The 15,959-nt window shown below is 37.8% G+C and overlaps 1 protein-coding gene across 3 annotated transcripts in view; it reads left to right on the top strand.

Moving 5' to 3' along the window:
* Positions 1–15,959, top strand: part of rsu1 (Ras suppressor protein 1) — a 77,067-nt gene that overhangs the window by 8,208 nt on the left and 52,900 nt on the right. For all 3 annotated transcript variants that reach the window (XM_088918518.1, XM_088918519.1, XM_088918517.1), the window contains 2 exons: positions 8,590–8,710; positions 11,416–11,534. In XM_088918518.1, the coding sequence (XP_088774644.1) occupies positions 8,590–8,710; positions 11,416–11,534 (240 nt within the window). The remainder of the gene's footprint in view (positions 1–8,589; positions 8,711–11,415; positions 11,535–15,959) is intronic.

The raw sequence follows: 15,959 nt of genomic DNA, 5'->3' as shown, positions 1-15,959 counted from the left end.
ACGTATACACTGCTTGATCTTTTTCCAAATTTTTTCTTTGTAACATAAAGTCAAGACATTTTATGCAGCAGATCGTAGTGCTGTTGGCACTTAAAGGTCCTGAAATTATTTCCTTACTTAGTTTGTACCCACTCTTTTTAAACTGTAATAACATCAGTGAGAATTATCACATTTTACGTTTAAAGATAAGATGGTGTGCAACCTTTTGTTCATGACTTCTTATTGATTTTATTTCCGCAGAACATTTCAGCCTAGTGTGCAAAATTAAAAATGTCCTATTGTCTAGGATATTGATTGAACAGCCAGAGTTCTGTTGGATAAGTAAAAGTTTGTTGTTGTTCTGCCTCACATAAAGTGCAGGACAGAGAGAAGGGTGATGCTGAAGTGTATGGCAAGCCTCTCCTCTGACTTAGGTGAGCTGGAGTGGCATGAGTCATTGGTATAGTGCAAGAAAGTGGCCAGGAAAGACCTCTAAACCAGATCAATTCACAACATTGCTCAGAAAGCACACTAATTGTGAGGATTATACTGTTTTTTTCTTGTTATTTTTGGTGCTTTATGATACTGATGTATGTTAGTTATAATACTGTTTAAATAAAAAAAAGAGAAAAATGTATGAAATATCTACATTTTTGTTGTCCGCAGCTGGAGTGTGTTTTGGGGGATTTCAGCACATTTTATAGTGTTATTTAGATTTTATTTCATTTTGAGTCAGGCACAGATTTTTACAAAGTAAATTTTTGATTTATATAAAATGGTTAGAGCAATACATCTTTTGCCCACAGTCTAAATAACTGCTTAAAAAGAAGTGCACTATACTATAGCATACTTAATAGAGAATTTGTTTAATTAATTTAATTATATACAAGACAAAGAAATTGAGCATAGAAAGATATAAAGTCTCTTTATAACCTAAATTCCATTACATTACATAGTCTTTGAATCTTCCAAATTATTAATACTGAGCTGATTGTTGATTGCTTAATTAACCCGAGTGCTACACTTAGATAATACGCACTTGTTTGCTGAATATGCATCAAGGTTAATAGTTTACCTCTTGGAATTTGAAACAAAAGCTTTCCCAATAATGCTGAAGACAAAAATAATTCCCCTTGTGGGAATGGTTCCCACAGTTAAGCACTTAAGAATGAAACGCATTTAAGTGTACAGTGCTTGTAAGTAGATAAGAAATTGAGGAGCAGTTTTACAAAACCATTGGATGGCCAAAGGCATCCATCCAGCCATGATCGGAAAGCCACTTATTTCTGATAAGGGTGGTGGAAACTTAACTTATCCAGGAAGAATGGGGTACAAGGCAGGGCTGCCCTTTGAATAGAATATTTGTGTACCACAAACCACAGACACAGTTTTTAGGGCATATGTTAAGCATTTTAAACCCTGTTGGCGAAATCAACTCCTCATATACCCACATTTTCAAGCATTGAAAGTTGTTCCTAACCTAATGCAATTTTTTAAAGCCTATCAATCTAAAAATAAACTGTGTTCTTTCCTTAGGCCTCCAAATAATGGTAGTACTACTTCCCACTTCACATTCAAAGACACAGTCAGGCACAACTTTAGTTGTGGCTAAGAAAGTATACTGGGACAGAAAAGCCATTAATTTATCATAAAAATTAGGTACCTGTGTCAAGCAAGATCTCTCCTATTTGAACACCTATTTGAACTTGTTAACTTCAACCTTTTTAGGTATATATTTTTTTATCAGCAGGATTGAAAATAGAAAAACTGCATAACTGCAGCATAAGTATCCTATAATACTACCTTCTACCTGTTAAAAAAGTGCTTGATCATTTACAAAGATGATAAATAGTATTCTAGTGATTATATTATTAAAATCTTATACATTATTAGTCCTCATTATTCTAAGATGGTCTTTTTTTTCTTTCAACTGAAAGCGCCTTTGTCTTGGGAACCACAGTGACACATTGAATTGACACTTGGAAGATTTCATGAACAACCGAAGCTTCTTCTGATTAGCTCTTCACATGTTGCTGTGGTGATTTCTCGCCCACATCTGGTCATCATATATTTGGTGGAGTGCAGACTCCTGTGCAAAGCTCTGTTCAAAGACTGTTTGGCCAGTTAATTCCAAATGTGGTACATACCAGTCTGATACTGGCACTACAGCTGACATATGGCAAAATGGAGCTCCTACACAAATTAAATGGTGCCTGACCATGGCAGGTTGTAGAAGCTGCTGGACTGTTTGACTTCAGACTTGCCAGGTTTCATCACGCCAAGACCTGTTTAAGAATAGCACCTCACAGTTTGCAGCAATAGTCTATATACCCACACTGGATAATACCTTGTTTGGTAAAGGGTGCCCAATGGTTCTACCTGAGCTCCGTGAAGTTGTCCCCCCTACAAACAGCACAAACAATGAAACCTACCTCATTCATTATGCGTTTTTGCCGTTGAAAGTAGCATTTGTTCTGCTTTCATTTCCGAGATATAACACCTTGTTTTTTTGGGGTTGTGACGTCACTCACCCTGAACTGATCTCATTCGTTAGTGCTGCATTTGTTAGTGCTACTTTCAACGGCCGGTCTGTCCCTTTGAAAGTAGCATTTTTGCTGCTTTTGTTTCCGAGATATCTCACCTTCTTTTTCGGGCGATCACGTGACCATGCACAGCGACCTTGACCGTAGGTAACCCCGTCTGCTGAGTTCAAGTGCTCTGTTACTGATGCAACAGTAACAATTCTGCAATTGTGTTTCTCTGTTTGACCGGGTGGGGGGTGGAGGAAGATTTTGCATTTCATACCAGTATCTTCTGTGCGTTTCTGTGAATAGCAAAATTAAATTTTCACTAATATCATACCCTAATCAGAAGAGTTGCAGGTGTAGTCTTAAAAAACGAACATTAACAAACCATTGCATATTCTTACAAAGAGGCTTTAACAAGCCCATCTTAATACTTAGTAGCAGTGTCCTTTTTTAAAAATCTGAAGAAGTAATCAGTTTCTCGGTGTCTCCTTAAATAAACTTGCGCACCAAGGGATGTGTAAAGATTCCATCTGTCAAGCCACATATTTAAAAAGTCTTGAATTTGCAACTTTATGAGCAAGATCACTGTTGCTCTTTTTATACACAGCACATTCGTCAACATGAAAAGAAACAGGTTGTTTTTTAGGGGCACTATGAACAAAGTTGACACAGGTAGTTCATAAAGCATTTGAGAAGCATCATTGGAAAGGCTACCATCTCACATATGCAGACCATGGCGATATTGGAAAAATGTTTATTTTCACAGCAGTGAACAAATAAGTTATTTACTAAACTGTCATTATCCATGTGTTTGTATTTACAAAAGTCGTGTCTTTTGCAGTATGCATTGTTAATGACCCAGGACATGTTTGCTTGTCCAGCTCCATAAAGTTGCCCCCTACCCAACAAACAGTACAAACGATGAAACCCACCCCAATCATTAGGTGCTGCGTTTGTGCCGTTGAAAGTAGCATTTAAGCTGCTTGCGTTTCTGAGATATAGCGCCTTGTTTTTTCGGGTAATCACGTGACTGTCTACAAGGAAGTTTGCAGGTACCAACCCACTTGGTACTTTAATTACTGGATGTGATGAAAACAATATTTTGTTACCACTGACTGGTGGATCTTCTGCGAAGCTCCCAGAAATAATATCAATCTGTATGCGGATTATGTTACTGGCTACATCAACAAATGCATTGAAGTTGTGGTTCCCAGGATTACTGTTTGCACATACCCAAATAAAAAACCATGGGTAAATGGCGAGATATGCGCCAAACCTAAGGCTAGGACAGCTGCTTTCAATTCTGGCAATATGGACAAAAAATCCAGATACGACCTCAGGAAAGCCATCAAAATAGCTAAATTCAACTATAGAGTTAAATAAGTCATATTATCACGGCTGCAACACACAGAACATGTGGAGTGGTATACACACCATTACAGACTACAAAATGCAACCCAGCTATATCACACAACAGTCTGCCTTTCTTCCTGATGAACTAAATTCATTCTATGCTCGGTTTGAGGTCAGTAATGCAGGTCCAGCCAGGAGGATTCCAGAAATCCAAGGCGGAAACCCACTGATCATATCCAGAGCGGATGTGTGTAAAGTTTTTAAAAAGACCAATCCACGCAAGGCTCCTGGCCCTGATGCCATCCCTGTCCATGTTCTGAAGGCATGTGCAGACCAGCTGGCACATGTCTTCTCAGACATATTAAATCTTTCTCTAGCTCAGTCTATAGTTCCTTCCTGCTTTATAAAAACCACCATTATCCCTGCTCCTAAGAAACCCAGAGTCAGTTGCCTGAATGTCTACTGCCCCGTTGCACTCACATCAGTTATCATGAAGTGCTTTGAGCGGAACAGTTGGTCAAAGCATACATCACCTCCTCACTGCCTGACACACTAGATCCACTACAATTTGCGTATCGCCAGAACAGGTCAACAGAGGATGCTATTGCCACTGCCCTCTCATACCTGGATAGGAAAGGAACATATTTGAGAATGCAGTTTGTTGATTACAGCTCAGCATTACAATAGTGCCCTCCAAGCTTGTCATCAAGCTCCAGGACCTGGGACTGAACACCTCCCTTTGTAATTGTATCCTGGACTTCTTGATAGAACGTCCGCAGGTGGTGAGGGTGGGAACCAACATATCCTCTACCCTGACTCTAAACACTGCTTAGCCCTGTCCTCTACTCCTTATTTACCCATGATTATGTCATCAGGCATAACTCAAACTTTCTCATTAAGTTTGCGGATGATACAACAGTCATCAGCCTGATCACAGATGGTGAAGAGTCTGCGTACAGGGAGGAGGTTGAAACCCCGGCAGCATTCCTGGGAGTTAACATCACAGAGGACTTAACCTGGACCCACTACACCAACATCCCGGTCAAAACAGCACAGCAGCACCTATTCTTTCTCCGCAGGCTAAAGAGGTTTGGCATGCCATCACATATTCAGGCCAGCTTCTACAGGTGCACTATTGAGAGTATCCTGACTGGTTGCATCACTGCCTGGTATGGGAACTGCTCCGCCCGGGATCCCAAAGTACTGCAGAGGGTGGTGAAGTCAGTGCAGCTCATTACCGGCTGTGAGCTACCAAACATCCAGGATGTTACTCGGCTAGATGTCTTAAGAAGTCCAGGTCCATTTTCAAGGACCCCAGTCATCCCAGTCACAAACTGTTTTCTCTCCTACCATCTGGTAAACAGTATCGAAGCAAATCGGTCAAAGTCCAACAGATTACAGAACAGCTTCTACCTCCAGGCAATAAGACTGCTAAATAGCCAAGCTGCAGTTCCTTCTGCAAATCACTGTAATGGGTGTTTTACGGTATTCGGCATACTGCACTACTTGGACATAACATATTGCATACACCCTGGACACATAGCAACTTTATTTATATTGAGTTTTGTCTGAGTTTATTTTATTCAATTTCTATTGCACTATTATCTATTATTATGTAACCTTTATTTTGTGATTTTTATCTCCCCCCCCCCCCCCCGGTGAGCTCGTAGAAAAGACATTTCATTGCAAGCAACTACTGCTGCGTGCTGTATTGTTCTGCATTTGATAAAGTTTGATTGATTGAATTTGTTTTCTGAGTCTGTCTGGTCGGGTGGGTGGGTGTTTTACATTTCAATATAGCGTCTTCTTTTTTTGGCTGTGATGTCACTCTGTGACGTACTAAAACAGCAATATAAAACAGCTATATAAAAGGGGCGCCATATATACGGCTGACCCTGTGCTCTGGCCCCAAGCTTCTCTCCCTGTCTGTGTGTCTCATGGAGAGCAATTTGGGGTATGCGAAAAGACAAATTCCTAATGCAAGAAATTGTATATGGCCAATAAAGTAATCTCTTGTCTTATCACAGAAACCAGCACAAACTAACAATGAGGTGGGTTTCATCAGCTTGTGCTGTTTGTAGGGGGGCCAATTTCACAGAGCTCTCTACTGGCTCTTAAGTAGCTTTTCAGTCAGTGAACACTAAACTTGGTTTGTGTCTTTGTAGTTTCCCCTTGCAGGCCATTCACTCTCTTAAAGCAAGTGGATAGGGAATTGCTAGGAAATCTTTGAAAGTGCTTGCAGTTTTCTAGTTGTTTTTATAATGTTGTAATCAATCTATTTAACATCCTCCCAATAAACCTACTGAGAATATCTGAAGTCTTGTTTTAACATTCCATATCTGTAGTCAGCATCTTGTGTGCAGAACCTAGTGCTAAAGGATGAAGGAATAAAACTTCTTGAACCCAGACACAAACATTATGATCGGGTCACAAGCATTTTGCTACTGGGCAAAATCAGTGCATTAGGTCAGCAATCAAAGTAATATATCTTCCAATGTATTAGTCATAGTTTTAGTATCGTTGTGGTCTGTTTCAAGTTTATGAATTAATTAGCTGTTAAGGACTGCTTTTTAGATTCCTCTTACCAGTTTTTTTTTTCTGAGTGAAGATGCGACTGGAATAAGTTGCTTTTTCTCCTGCAGTTGCCTTGTGCAATTAAAGTCAACAAATCTAAATTCCCTTTCATCATGTTTATGTATTGTAGGTGTTTTCACAGTGTTCTCTAGAGCTGAGAGCTACAGTGATCAGCTAATATTGAAGGTGACTGATGCTTGTTCAGACTATAGCATCAACACAAGTTGCATTCTGCAGCAGTATTGCAGTACTGTGTTAATCACACCAGACAGGTGCCTTGTAATTCCTTCAATCCATCTTTTGCAAATGTTGTCACTCGCCTGCTTTCTCTCTTCATGAAAATTCATTTCCAGGATATTTAATCACCAGCTACAGTATCATGGCACCTAAAGCTGGTAATGGCACAAAGTGCTTTAAAACTAAGATACTGATTTCCATGACTCTGGCCGAGCAGCTTCATTCATTGATTATACAGATTTCCCCCTAGTATAGCCAAATAATTATTTTTGTTACAACTAGATGTGTTGATTTCTCTTTGTTCTGTTCTTTCAGTGACTGGATTTCTGTTGCTTTCATTTTAATATTCACTTTGCAAGTGCTCACAGCTTATAGTGATAACAGGTACCTAACTGTTTCACATCTCATCTAAAGCTTTCACATCTCATCTCATTCCTGAGCTAGGAATGATCACCAAAAATTGGATTTCAGATTTTGATTCATGAGCATTACCCTTATATACTTACAACTACACAGATGGCAGATTTAATGAAGAAAGCTGGTTTATCTTGCCCGTCTCGAAGTATCTTAAACTCTTTAACTGGTTATATCTCAGAAGGGGATAAGTTAAATTGGTGCTGTTTTTCAGTATCAGTTTTCATTACCTGAATGAAAGTTTCTGTTATTTGTGATCACAGGAATGCAGCCTCTTATTGCTAATTTGAAAGTCAGTCTTTCCACAGTGGCTAACATCACGACAAAATTGAGTTGTGCCAACTGTAAACAAAATCTGTTTTTTGTTGGTTTGTGCCTTACTGTTGTGAATGTGCAAAAAAGCTAAACTGTTTCTTTAAGATATGTGAACTTGTTCCATGTTTTTCTGCTCCCAAGAATTCCTTGAAGATAATTCCTATATTGAATCTAGAGTGGGAAGTGTTAAAAATGAAGCTACAGTAAGAGTTCCTATGGGTTAGAAACCTTAAAAAACTCATTGAAATATCACATTAAAGAAAACTGCTTCTTTGCAAGAGATTATTCAGTGAAAGGAACAGAACTTTTAATTTAACATTTATAAATACAAGAAAGCTGTTCATTTGAGTGGTGACATACTTGTCATGCATTAGTAAGTTATTTCTCTGTTTTCATTAAACATTGATTAGTGAATGATTTGATATAGGTGTTATGATTGATCTTTCTCTTACTTGAATTGAGTCAGGGGAGAAATAAATTGGTCATAGTAAACATTTCCATCATTAAAATGTCAGATCCATTCTGTTATGAATGACTGATAATTCAGCTGTTCACTATGTAGATTCTAATTGCACACTCTAGTAGCTAATTAAGATATAAAGAGTCCATAGGTGATGAACAGCACTCAGTTTTCTTTTCCTTTCAAGGTCATTTGGATTTGTGACAATTTAATATTATGAACCCAGATTTTTTGTTATCAATATAGTTTTTTAAAAAGCTAATACATAATGAACCAGTGCCATGACTGGATAAAAATATGAATACAACTTGAGCTGTGTATTATAGTGTAGCATTACTTGTACTGTACATGACTAATCAATAAATCAACTATATACCTTAGTTTATGCTGGCGTTAACACCAATTTATTCTTAACTGCAAACCCTTTAATGAGAAAAATCAATAGACTATAAATAGGTATTTACTAGTACCAAGCAATGCATTCTCTCATGCTTTTCAAGAGAAATTATGAATATATGCTTTTGTCCCCACTTTTGCAATTGTTTTAATTATTTTCACATAGTTCTGTTCTATGTGGTGTTACGTACTTTTCCCAACCTGCTAAATTTCACAGACTCACTAACATCCTTTATAACCTTAATTTGGGTACCTTATTGTATGAAATAAGCTAAATAAACTAATCCCCTGGGAATTTGTCTCGTTAAGTGATTTTTTTCTTTTCCAATGCAGCTGTTCCACCAAACATCGCTGACTTGAAGAACTTGGAGGTGCTAAATTTCTTCAACAACCAAATAGAGGAGCTTCCCACACAGATCAGCAGTCTTCAGAAACTCAAGCACCTCAACCTGGGGTGAGTTCTCACAGCACAAAATACAACCTTTTCACTCTTTCATTTTCTTTCTGCAGGTGAGTTTAAAATGGGTTATAAGAGGATGCACAAAAAACATCTGACACGGTTGCTAGAGAGAAGCTAAACATTAACCTGTCAAATATTATACCGGAAAACCTACCAGTGAAAGCTGGCGTTGGCATTCACTATTAAAAGTATCATTAGAAGATTTTTTTATCCAATTTTAAGATTACATTATTTTTGGCAAATATACCATGTAGGTTCGGGTTAATCAACTGCGCTTCTGGTTTTGTTATATAAAAATGGATTATTATTCCTCCCTTAAGTAAAAATGTGTGTTGTACAAGTAAAAAGGGACTAGGTACTTCACTCATGTTCTGTACCTGGTTACAGGTCAGGTCAGTCTAATGTCTAATCACATTAGACACATACAGTTTTTAGTGCTATAACAAAACTGTTTGGCTCCATGATCATTTTTGAACAAGGCAGAAATAAATTTCAACTAATTAACATCTGTCTTTGAATGATGCACCCAACTGATAAGCTACTTCATTACTTTGACCTCACAATGACATGGTCAGAATTCAGTGCTGCCGGCTCCATCACAGTCCAGCAGGACAGGTTAAAGAAGCTCTATAGAAGTACCTCTGAGAAGTAACTTTGCTATATGTTGGAAGTGATTTTTCCAATTTTATTTCAATTCAATTCAGTATATTTTTATATAGCGTCTTTCACAACAAGATTGCCCCAAGGTGGTTAACAATGCATGTAACCATACATGTTGTGAATACAAAACAGGAAAGACCAGAAGACAATGGAGGAGAGGAACCAAGAACTCCTTAGTAAGGAGAAAAAAAAACCTCTAGGGGTTCAAGGTCAACTGGCTGCCCAACCCCTTTGGGAATGCTAACATTATATAATTAAAAAAAGAAATAAATGAATGGGGGTATTAATCCATCCATCATGTCTTCTGTATGTCAGTACCCCATGCAGATCTCTGTAGACCAGCAAAATCCTCCTAAACGATAGCTACTGTATATCAACGATGTCCCTCTTGGATCCATGGCAGTGATGCAGCATCCAACTCAGATGGTGCCCAGCCTGGGCACCATCCGGACATGTGGGGAGGAGAATAGGATAGTTTGGTCAGAACAGAGGTATCTACCTGCTGGGCCAACACAGAGACACACAATGGAATGTACAGCAGCACCAGCAGCAACGGTTGCAGCAGGCTGTAATGTAAGGTGTGAGTACACTAGGCTGAAGTAATAGGTCTTCAGTCTGCATTTGAAGTACGTTTGAAAGTATATTGAAAGAAATATGAAAATAATTGACAATAAGTAGAAGGCTCATGAAACAATTTGAATTTTGAATCTTAGATTTCAAGAATGTTTTCTTTTGCTTTTTCATGTATCTGAGGGTAAAAGCTGAAAATCAGCTGAGTGATTTGAATCATTGTAGAACTGAAACGTTTTCTTTTGCCTGTTCCAGCTGACAGTTACAGATTTTTTAAAACACTTTTAATGATAATTGTTTCTGGATATGAAGCTGTAAGTATTGTGCTACATCATAAAATGCCAGTTTGTTTCATAGGAATAGTGAGATATTTACAGTGTCTGTGGTGTAGTATAATATTTTACAACCAGAGCTTTTTCTGTTACCCCAATAATTCTTGACTCTTTTCACATCTGGGTGAAACACATGAATATAATTGTATTTAAAATTAAAAGTTTAAAACTGTTTTCTCAATACAGTTCTGTGAAGGGAACATTTAGATGGAAAATGTTATCAAGTACATAGCATTGTTGGTTCTTTCCTGTAATAGGAAAAAAAAAGGTAACTTCTTTCCTTCCTTCAAATGGGTTATAGTGTATCTGAATGCCTTGGAGTACACCTAAAAGGCTGAGAGGTTTGAAACAAAGGATGTAGTACAATGTCATTTAGGATTAGGGCTTTTTTCTTCCTTCTAAATTGTACAATCTTCAATCTTAAAAGTATCTTTCAGAATAAATAACATATTTCATTGATTTGCTGTCAGATATGCCATTTTGGGCCATAATCTTAAACCATAAGCTTTGCTATGGTATTCATAGCACTGTAATCCGTTGAGAATGTCTGCTTGATCATATTTGTCAAAACCTTTCCCACTGTATGTAATTGCTTTTTTAATGCAAATTCTGAGTCAAACAGGTTGGTTATATTTTTCTAATAACAAAATTGAGCAGCATACTTTCAGAAACCACTGTCTGATTCAATTTTTTTAGCTGTGATTGAATCAGGAAGAACACATTTTCAAGAAAGTGATTATTAGTTTTCTTTTAAATGCTTAATAGTACTTTAAGATCATAAAATTGAGTGTGTTCCACATGACTGACTCAAATAGAATTCTAGCCTGTATAGAATACACCTTATAACATAATAGCAGCAAGAAAGAGAAACTGGTTATTATCACCAGTCTATATAACATCACTTCAGTGGGGAAAAAAAAGATTTATCCTAGAGTTTTGTCAAACAGTTCCACGACATATGATATGATATACTCTCATCTTTGAAGTTCATTTTAAGTCAGCTCAGCACAGTAATGATGTGAAATTATTTAATATTTAAATAACTAATTTCAAATTGTCTGACTGCAGTGGAGTAAAGAAGCAACATCAGAACAACCAAAAACACACGTCCTTCTAAGCTTTGACCCCTGTAATTAGTATGAACAGGCTGAGCACCCTGCCACGAGGCTTCGGTTCCCTGCCTGCGCTGGAAGTCCTGGACCTGACATACAACAACTTGAACGAGTCTTCACTGCCAGGAAATTTCTTCTATCTCAGTAAGTAGAAGTAGTTCTCAGTGCTGCTCACAATCCCAGTACACTGCGGGCAGTGTGGCTTCAGTTACGGCTGCCAGTAGACATTCATTAAGACTGGTATATCTTAACATTACATTGGTCTAGTGAGTAAACACTTAAACTGTGCCTCCAGTACTAGTTTAGTAACACACCCTTTGACACTTGGGGATGATTCTTATATCCAAGTAAACTAAAACAAATACATGGATACACCAGTGCAGATCAGTATACTCTCACTAATAGACATGTAAACTATAATATGGGGTGCTTTTGTATTTTGTGAATTATCTGTACTGGAGCAATGAACATACAGTAAATACCAAATGACAGTAGGTGGTGATCACAGTGATAAAGCACCCTCTGGTGTGTACTGTTAAATGTTTACGTTGGTCACATTTGTATGTGATGCAGATTTCATTGCTTCATGATTCACAAATGTGTTATTTCAAGCACAAATGTAACCTTCCAGATTTACTGCAATACTAAAACACTCACCTGCCCCCTCCCCGAAAATAAGTGTTTATTAGTTGACCCACATTAGCATCTGTTTCCGACCCTTATAAAACACATGAAGACAAACATGTTTGTGCATGCTCCAGTTTTTTTGCATTTTCACAGTTGTGGCAAGGCAGGATGTCTGTGTATATGGAAAAAAGTTACAATGACTGTTCGGTAGCAGGGAATATACTATTCACTAATTTCAGTCAGGTATCTGGTACGTTGTCACATTAAAAAGTATTATAACTACAGATTACTGTGAGGTTTTGACTCAAGCTTTGGCGACAGAAATACAAAAGGATGTTTGTGTACTTTTTGATGCACTAACTTGGATGTACTCTGATAAGCATTTCCTTTTTCCTGTGTCAAATATTTTAATGAGCCAATATTGTGCTTCTGACATCCATATATGATCTAATAACTGCCATTAAACAGAAGGTAGTTGTTTAAAAAAATAACTGTTTCTTGAGTTCAGTATCAACACCCTTAATGGAATGCAGTACTACTAGAGTAACCTCAATGCAAATGTAATCAAAATAATTCGGCCTTTATCTTCTTGGCTCGCAATTTATCAAGGATGTATGACAGTCTCCTAACTACTGTGCACTGACATTGCTTATGATGCTGAGAGGTGTTAAAATCAACTGATTAACGAACACATTTAGTACAAAGTAATCAAAGGAACAAACCTGCAGAAATATCACATTGCATATTCACTGAAGGTGGTATGAAAAATGGAGAGCGTTTATTCTGAACATCAAGAGATTAACCATAAGCTTGAGGGTGTTTTGCCTCTTAACTAAAAATTACATTCCAGATCTTTTACTTATTAATCACAGATGAACATCCTTTAGTCTTGAGCTGTACTGTCTTGAATGAGATCACAATCAGCCCTTCTCTTTTAGACAGTTCCATTTTGAGAGATGCCAAAGTAATCTGGCATGTGTGTACTGTTTATTATCCCTGTCAATTTGTTAACCATTATAGCTTCAATAACCTAATATCCCTTATACTTGAATTTTGACCTAACCCAAAAAAATCCCAAAAATATTCACTTAGATTGAGATCACTTGACAGGGGAAGCCACTGCATTAAGCTGAATTCAATATAATGTTCCTGGAACCTTTCCAGGACTTTCCTAGCCTTGTGGAATGGAGATTTATCCTGCTGAAAAAGCCCATTCGCAGATGGGTACACTGCAGCGATGAAGGGATGCACCTGATCATGTGCAGATATCCTGTGGTATCCTTTTATTCTGCCCATTCCTCCCTCTGAATTGCACTCACACAATCTGCAGGTACAGTGGTGAGACGAAGTTTGTGAACCCTTTGTATTCCTGCAGTTATTATTCTCATCTCTGTCATAATAATAGATGAACACAATCTGATTAAACAAATAACACACAAACAGATGTACTTTTTTATGTCTGTATTGAACACCTTGTTAAAACATTTACTGTCTGTGCTGGAAGAAGAATACAAACCTTCTTTAGCGGCAATGACCTCAGCCAAATGTTTTCTGTAGTTGCTTATCAGTCCTACACATCGGATTGGGGGGAATTTTGGCCCCCAAAATCTAAATGTTTCTCATCGTTTAAAACTATTTACATGTCTACAAAGTATTAAAATCTGCTATATATTTATATATATATATTTTTCAGAAACTGTGAGCGTTTCACGCTCCACCAACATTGTTTTATAAAAAGATAAGAAAATTTTAATTTACCCATGCAGAAAATGTAGAAAATGCTCAACCCCTGGACAGACCAAGAAGGCAATTGATGGCATCAGCGTTGGCTAATAAAAAACAATTCCCTTTCAATGTTCAATTTTTTATTAAAGTAATTTGTGTGAAGAAAAAATATTGAACTGGAACAGTCCCAAGTTTCCTCATAATAAAATAAAATAAAATGTATTAAACATATTTACAGCAACTACTGAATGGTTATTAGTAATGTATTAGTTAACAATAGTATAACTATATAAATACTTGTCTTGTAACCAAAGGTTGGAATATTCTATGGGAACTCAGAATATAGATTTGGGGAGTAACCTCACTCCCCTAAAAAAAACAATTTCTAATATCTCAGAAACCAGAGAACATAAACTCTGTTTTCTGTGATACTAGAGATTAGATATCCAAAACAAAATATCCAAACAAAATTAATTTGGTGTCCCTGCAGTTCATATTCATACTACAGAATCCCTGTTGAGTACATTTCCAGGACCTAGGAAATGACCTGATCTGTACCACGTACAAATATGCACACTTCACCAGCACACAGGGAAACTCATATAAGTAGACAGTCCCCTCTCTACCACAAACCAATCACTTCATACAGGAGCAGTCATGACACTGAGATGAACAAAAACAGACATGAGCTGCCACAGATCTATTAAGGGCTGTCCTTGTACATTGTCGATGTGAGGGTCAGAAGGGACTCTGGGAAGGTTCGCTTACAGCAGTACTGTGGTGGAATATGCTGTCCTCTATCGGTGCATTTGCTGTGAGGCCACAAACCCCCCCACAACCAAATTATACTGTACATCAATTATACACCAGCCCAAAGACACAGTGACAGCCCAGCAAGTTGTATGACTAACAAGTCATACTAATGGCCTAGAGCAGTGGTTCTCAAACTTTTTGGGCCAAGTACCACCCCTGATCAAACCAAAGCATCCAGGTACCACCTACAAGTTACCTTCTCATAGGAACCACAGAAAATCTCAATGACCAACATGAATGCGTGCACGCACGCGCATACACACTCACACACACACATATAATAAATATAATAATAACAGGAACAGCAACAATTAAAAATAAACAATAAAAAGCACTTACCATTTCAGTGAGAGGAGTGAGCCTGTTTTGTCGAGCAATGCAGATGTGAATTCATTGTTCAAGCCTTGATACAATTCACAACAGAGTCTAACAGATTTTAAATCCTCAGGCATTTTCTTGACTGCCAAGGCCTCGCGGTGGATGCTGCAGTGCGTCCACTTCATATCTGGAGCAACCTCTCTAATTCGTGCAACTGCACCGCTGTGTCGGCTTGTCATCGCTTTAGCACCGTCTGTACAAACTCCGACGCATTTTATCCAGTTGATGCCATTCTCTTCAATAAATTCATTCAGAAGCTGAAATATGTGCTCTCCTGTAGTTCTTGTTGGTAGCGGCTTACAGAACAGAAAGTCCTCATGGGACATGTCCTCAAACTCGTATCTTACGTAGCAAATTGGCCAAATCAATGACATCTACAGACTCATCTAATTGCAGTGAAAAGCAACTGCTCATCGTAACGCGCTTTATCAGCATACTTTTGACATTATCTGCCATATCAATAATTCTATGAGTGTGTCTTTCTAAGGGGGCAGCAGGTTGAGCTGTTTAGCAGCTTTTTCTATACGTGTTGGCTCTTTTGCCAATGTTAAACAAAGTTCTTCACAAATAATGTGGGGCTTACCTGCTTTAGCAATCTGAAAGCTTGCATTTTTACCTTTTTCCATTTAAGTAGTCTGTCTCAGAAGTTATAAGAAGTTTTTATTTCTTGCGCATGGGAGCGAAACATTGACGTGCGGTGTATTTTTCTCAAATTAACCAAGAACAGTCCTTAAATATTTTTCTGTTATCTACAGTATCACCCTTTCCTGTGCTCACAAGATTGCCAATGTTCCAAAACCATGCACATTCTCCTACCTCCCCATTTGCTGGAGATAACTTTTTTTAAATACAATTGGTCGCTTGCGTTCATAGCACGCATTCCTATACACTTGTATAGAATTACATTGTAGCTACTGTGTCCACTCAAGTATTAGCGCGCGCTGTATCATATTACATAGGCTGCGTATTTGACACATCAACTAGTTTTATTAAAATTGAAAATATGAAACCCGTCCCAATTTTTCA

The sequence above is a fragment of the Atractosteus spatula genome, chromosome 6 (assembly GCF_055471065.1).
Source record: "Atractosteus spatula isolate fAtrSpa1 chromosome 6, fAtrSpa1.hap1, whole genome shotgun sequence".
In the NCBI taxonomy this organism is placed as follows: domain Eukaryota; kingdom Metazoa; phylum Chordata; class Actinopteri; order Semionotiformes; family Lepisosteidae; genus Atractosteus; species Atractosteus spatula.
Note: the sequence above shows the minus strand (reverse complement) of the source record. Positions and strands in the feature narration are given on the sequence as shown.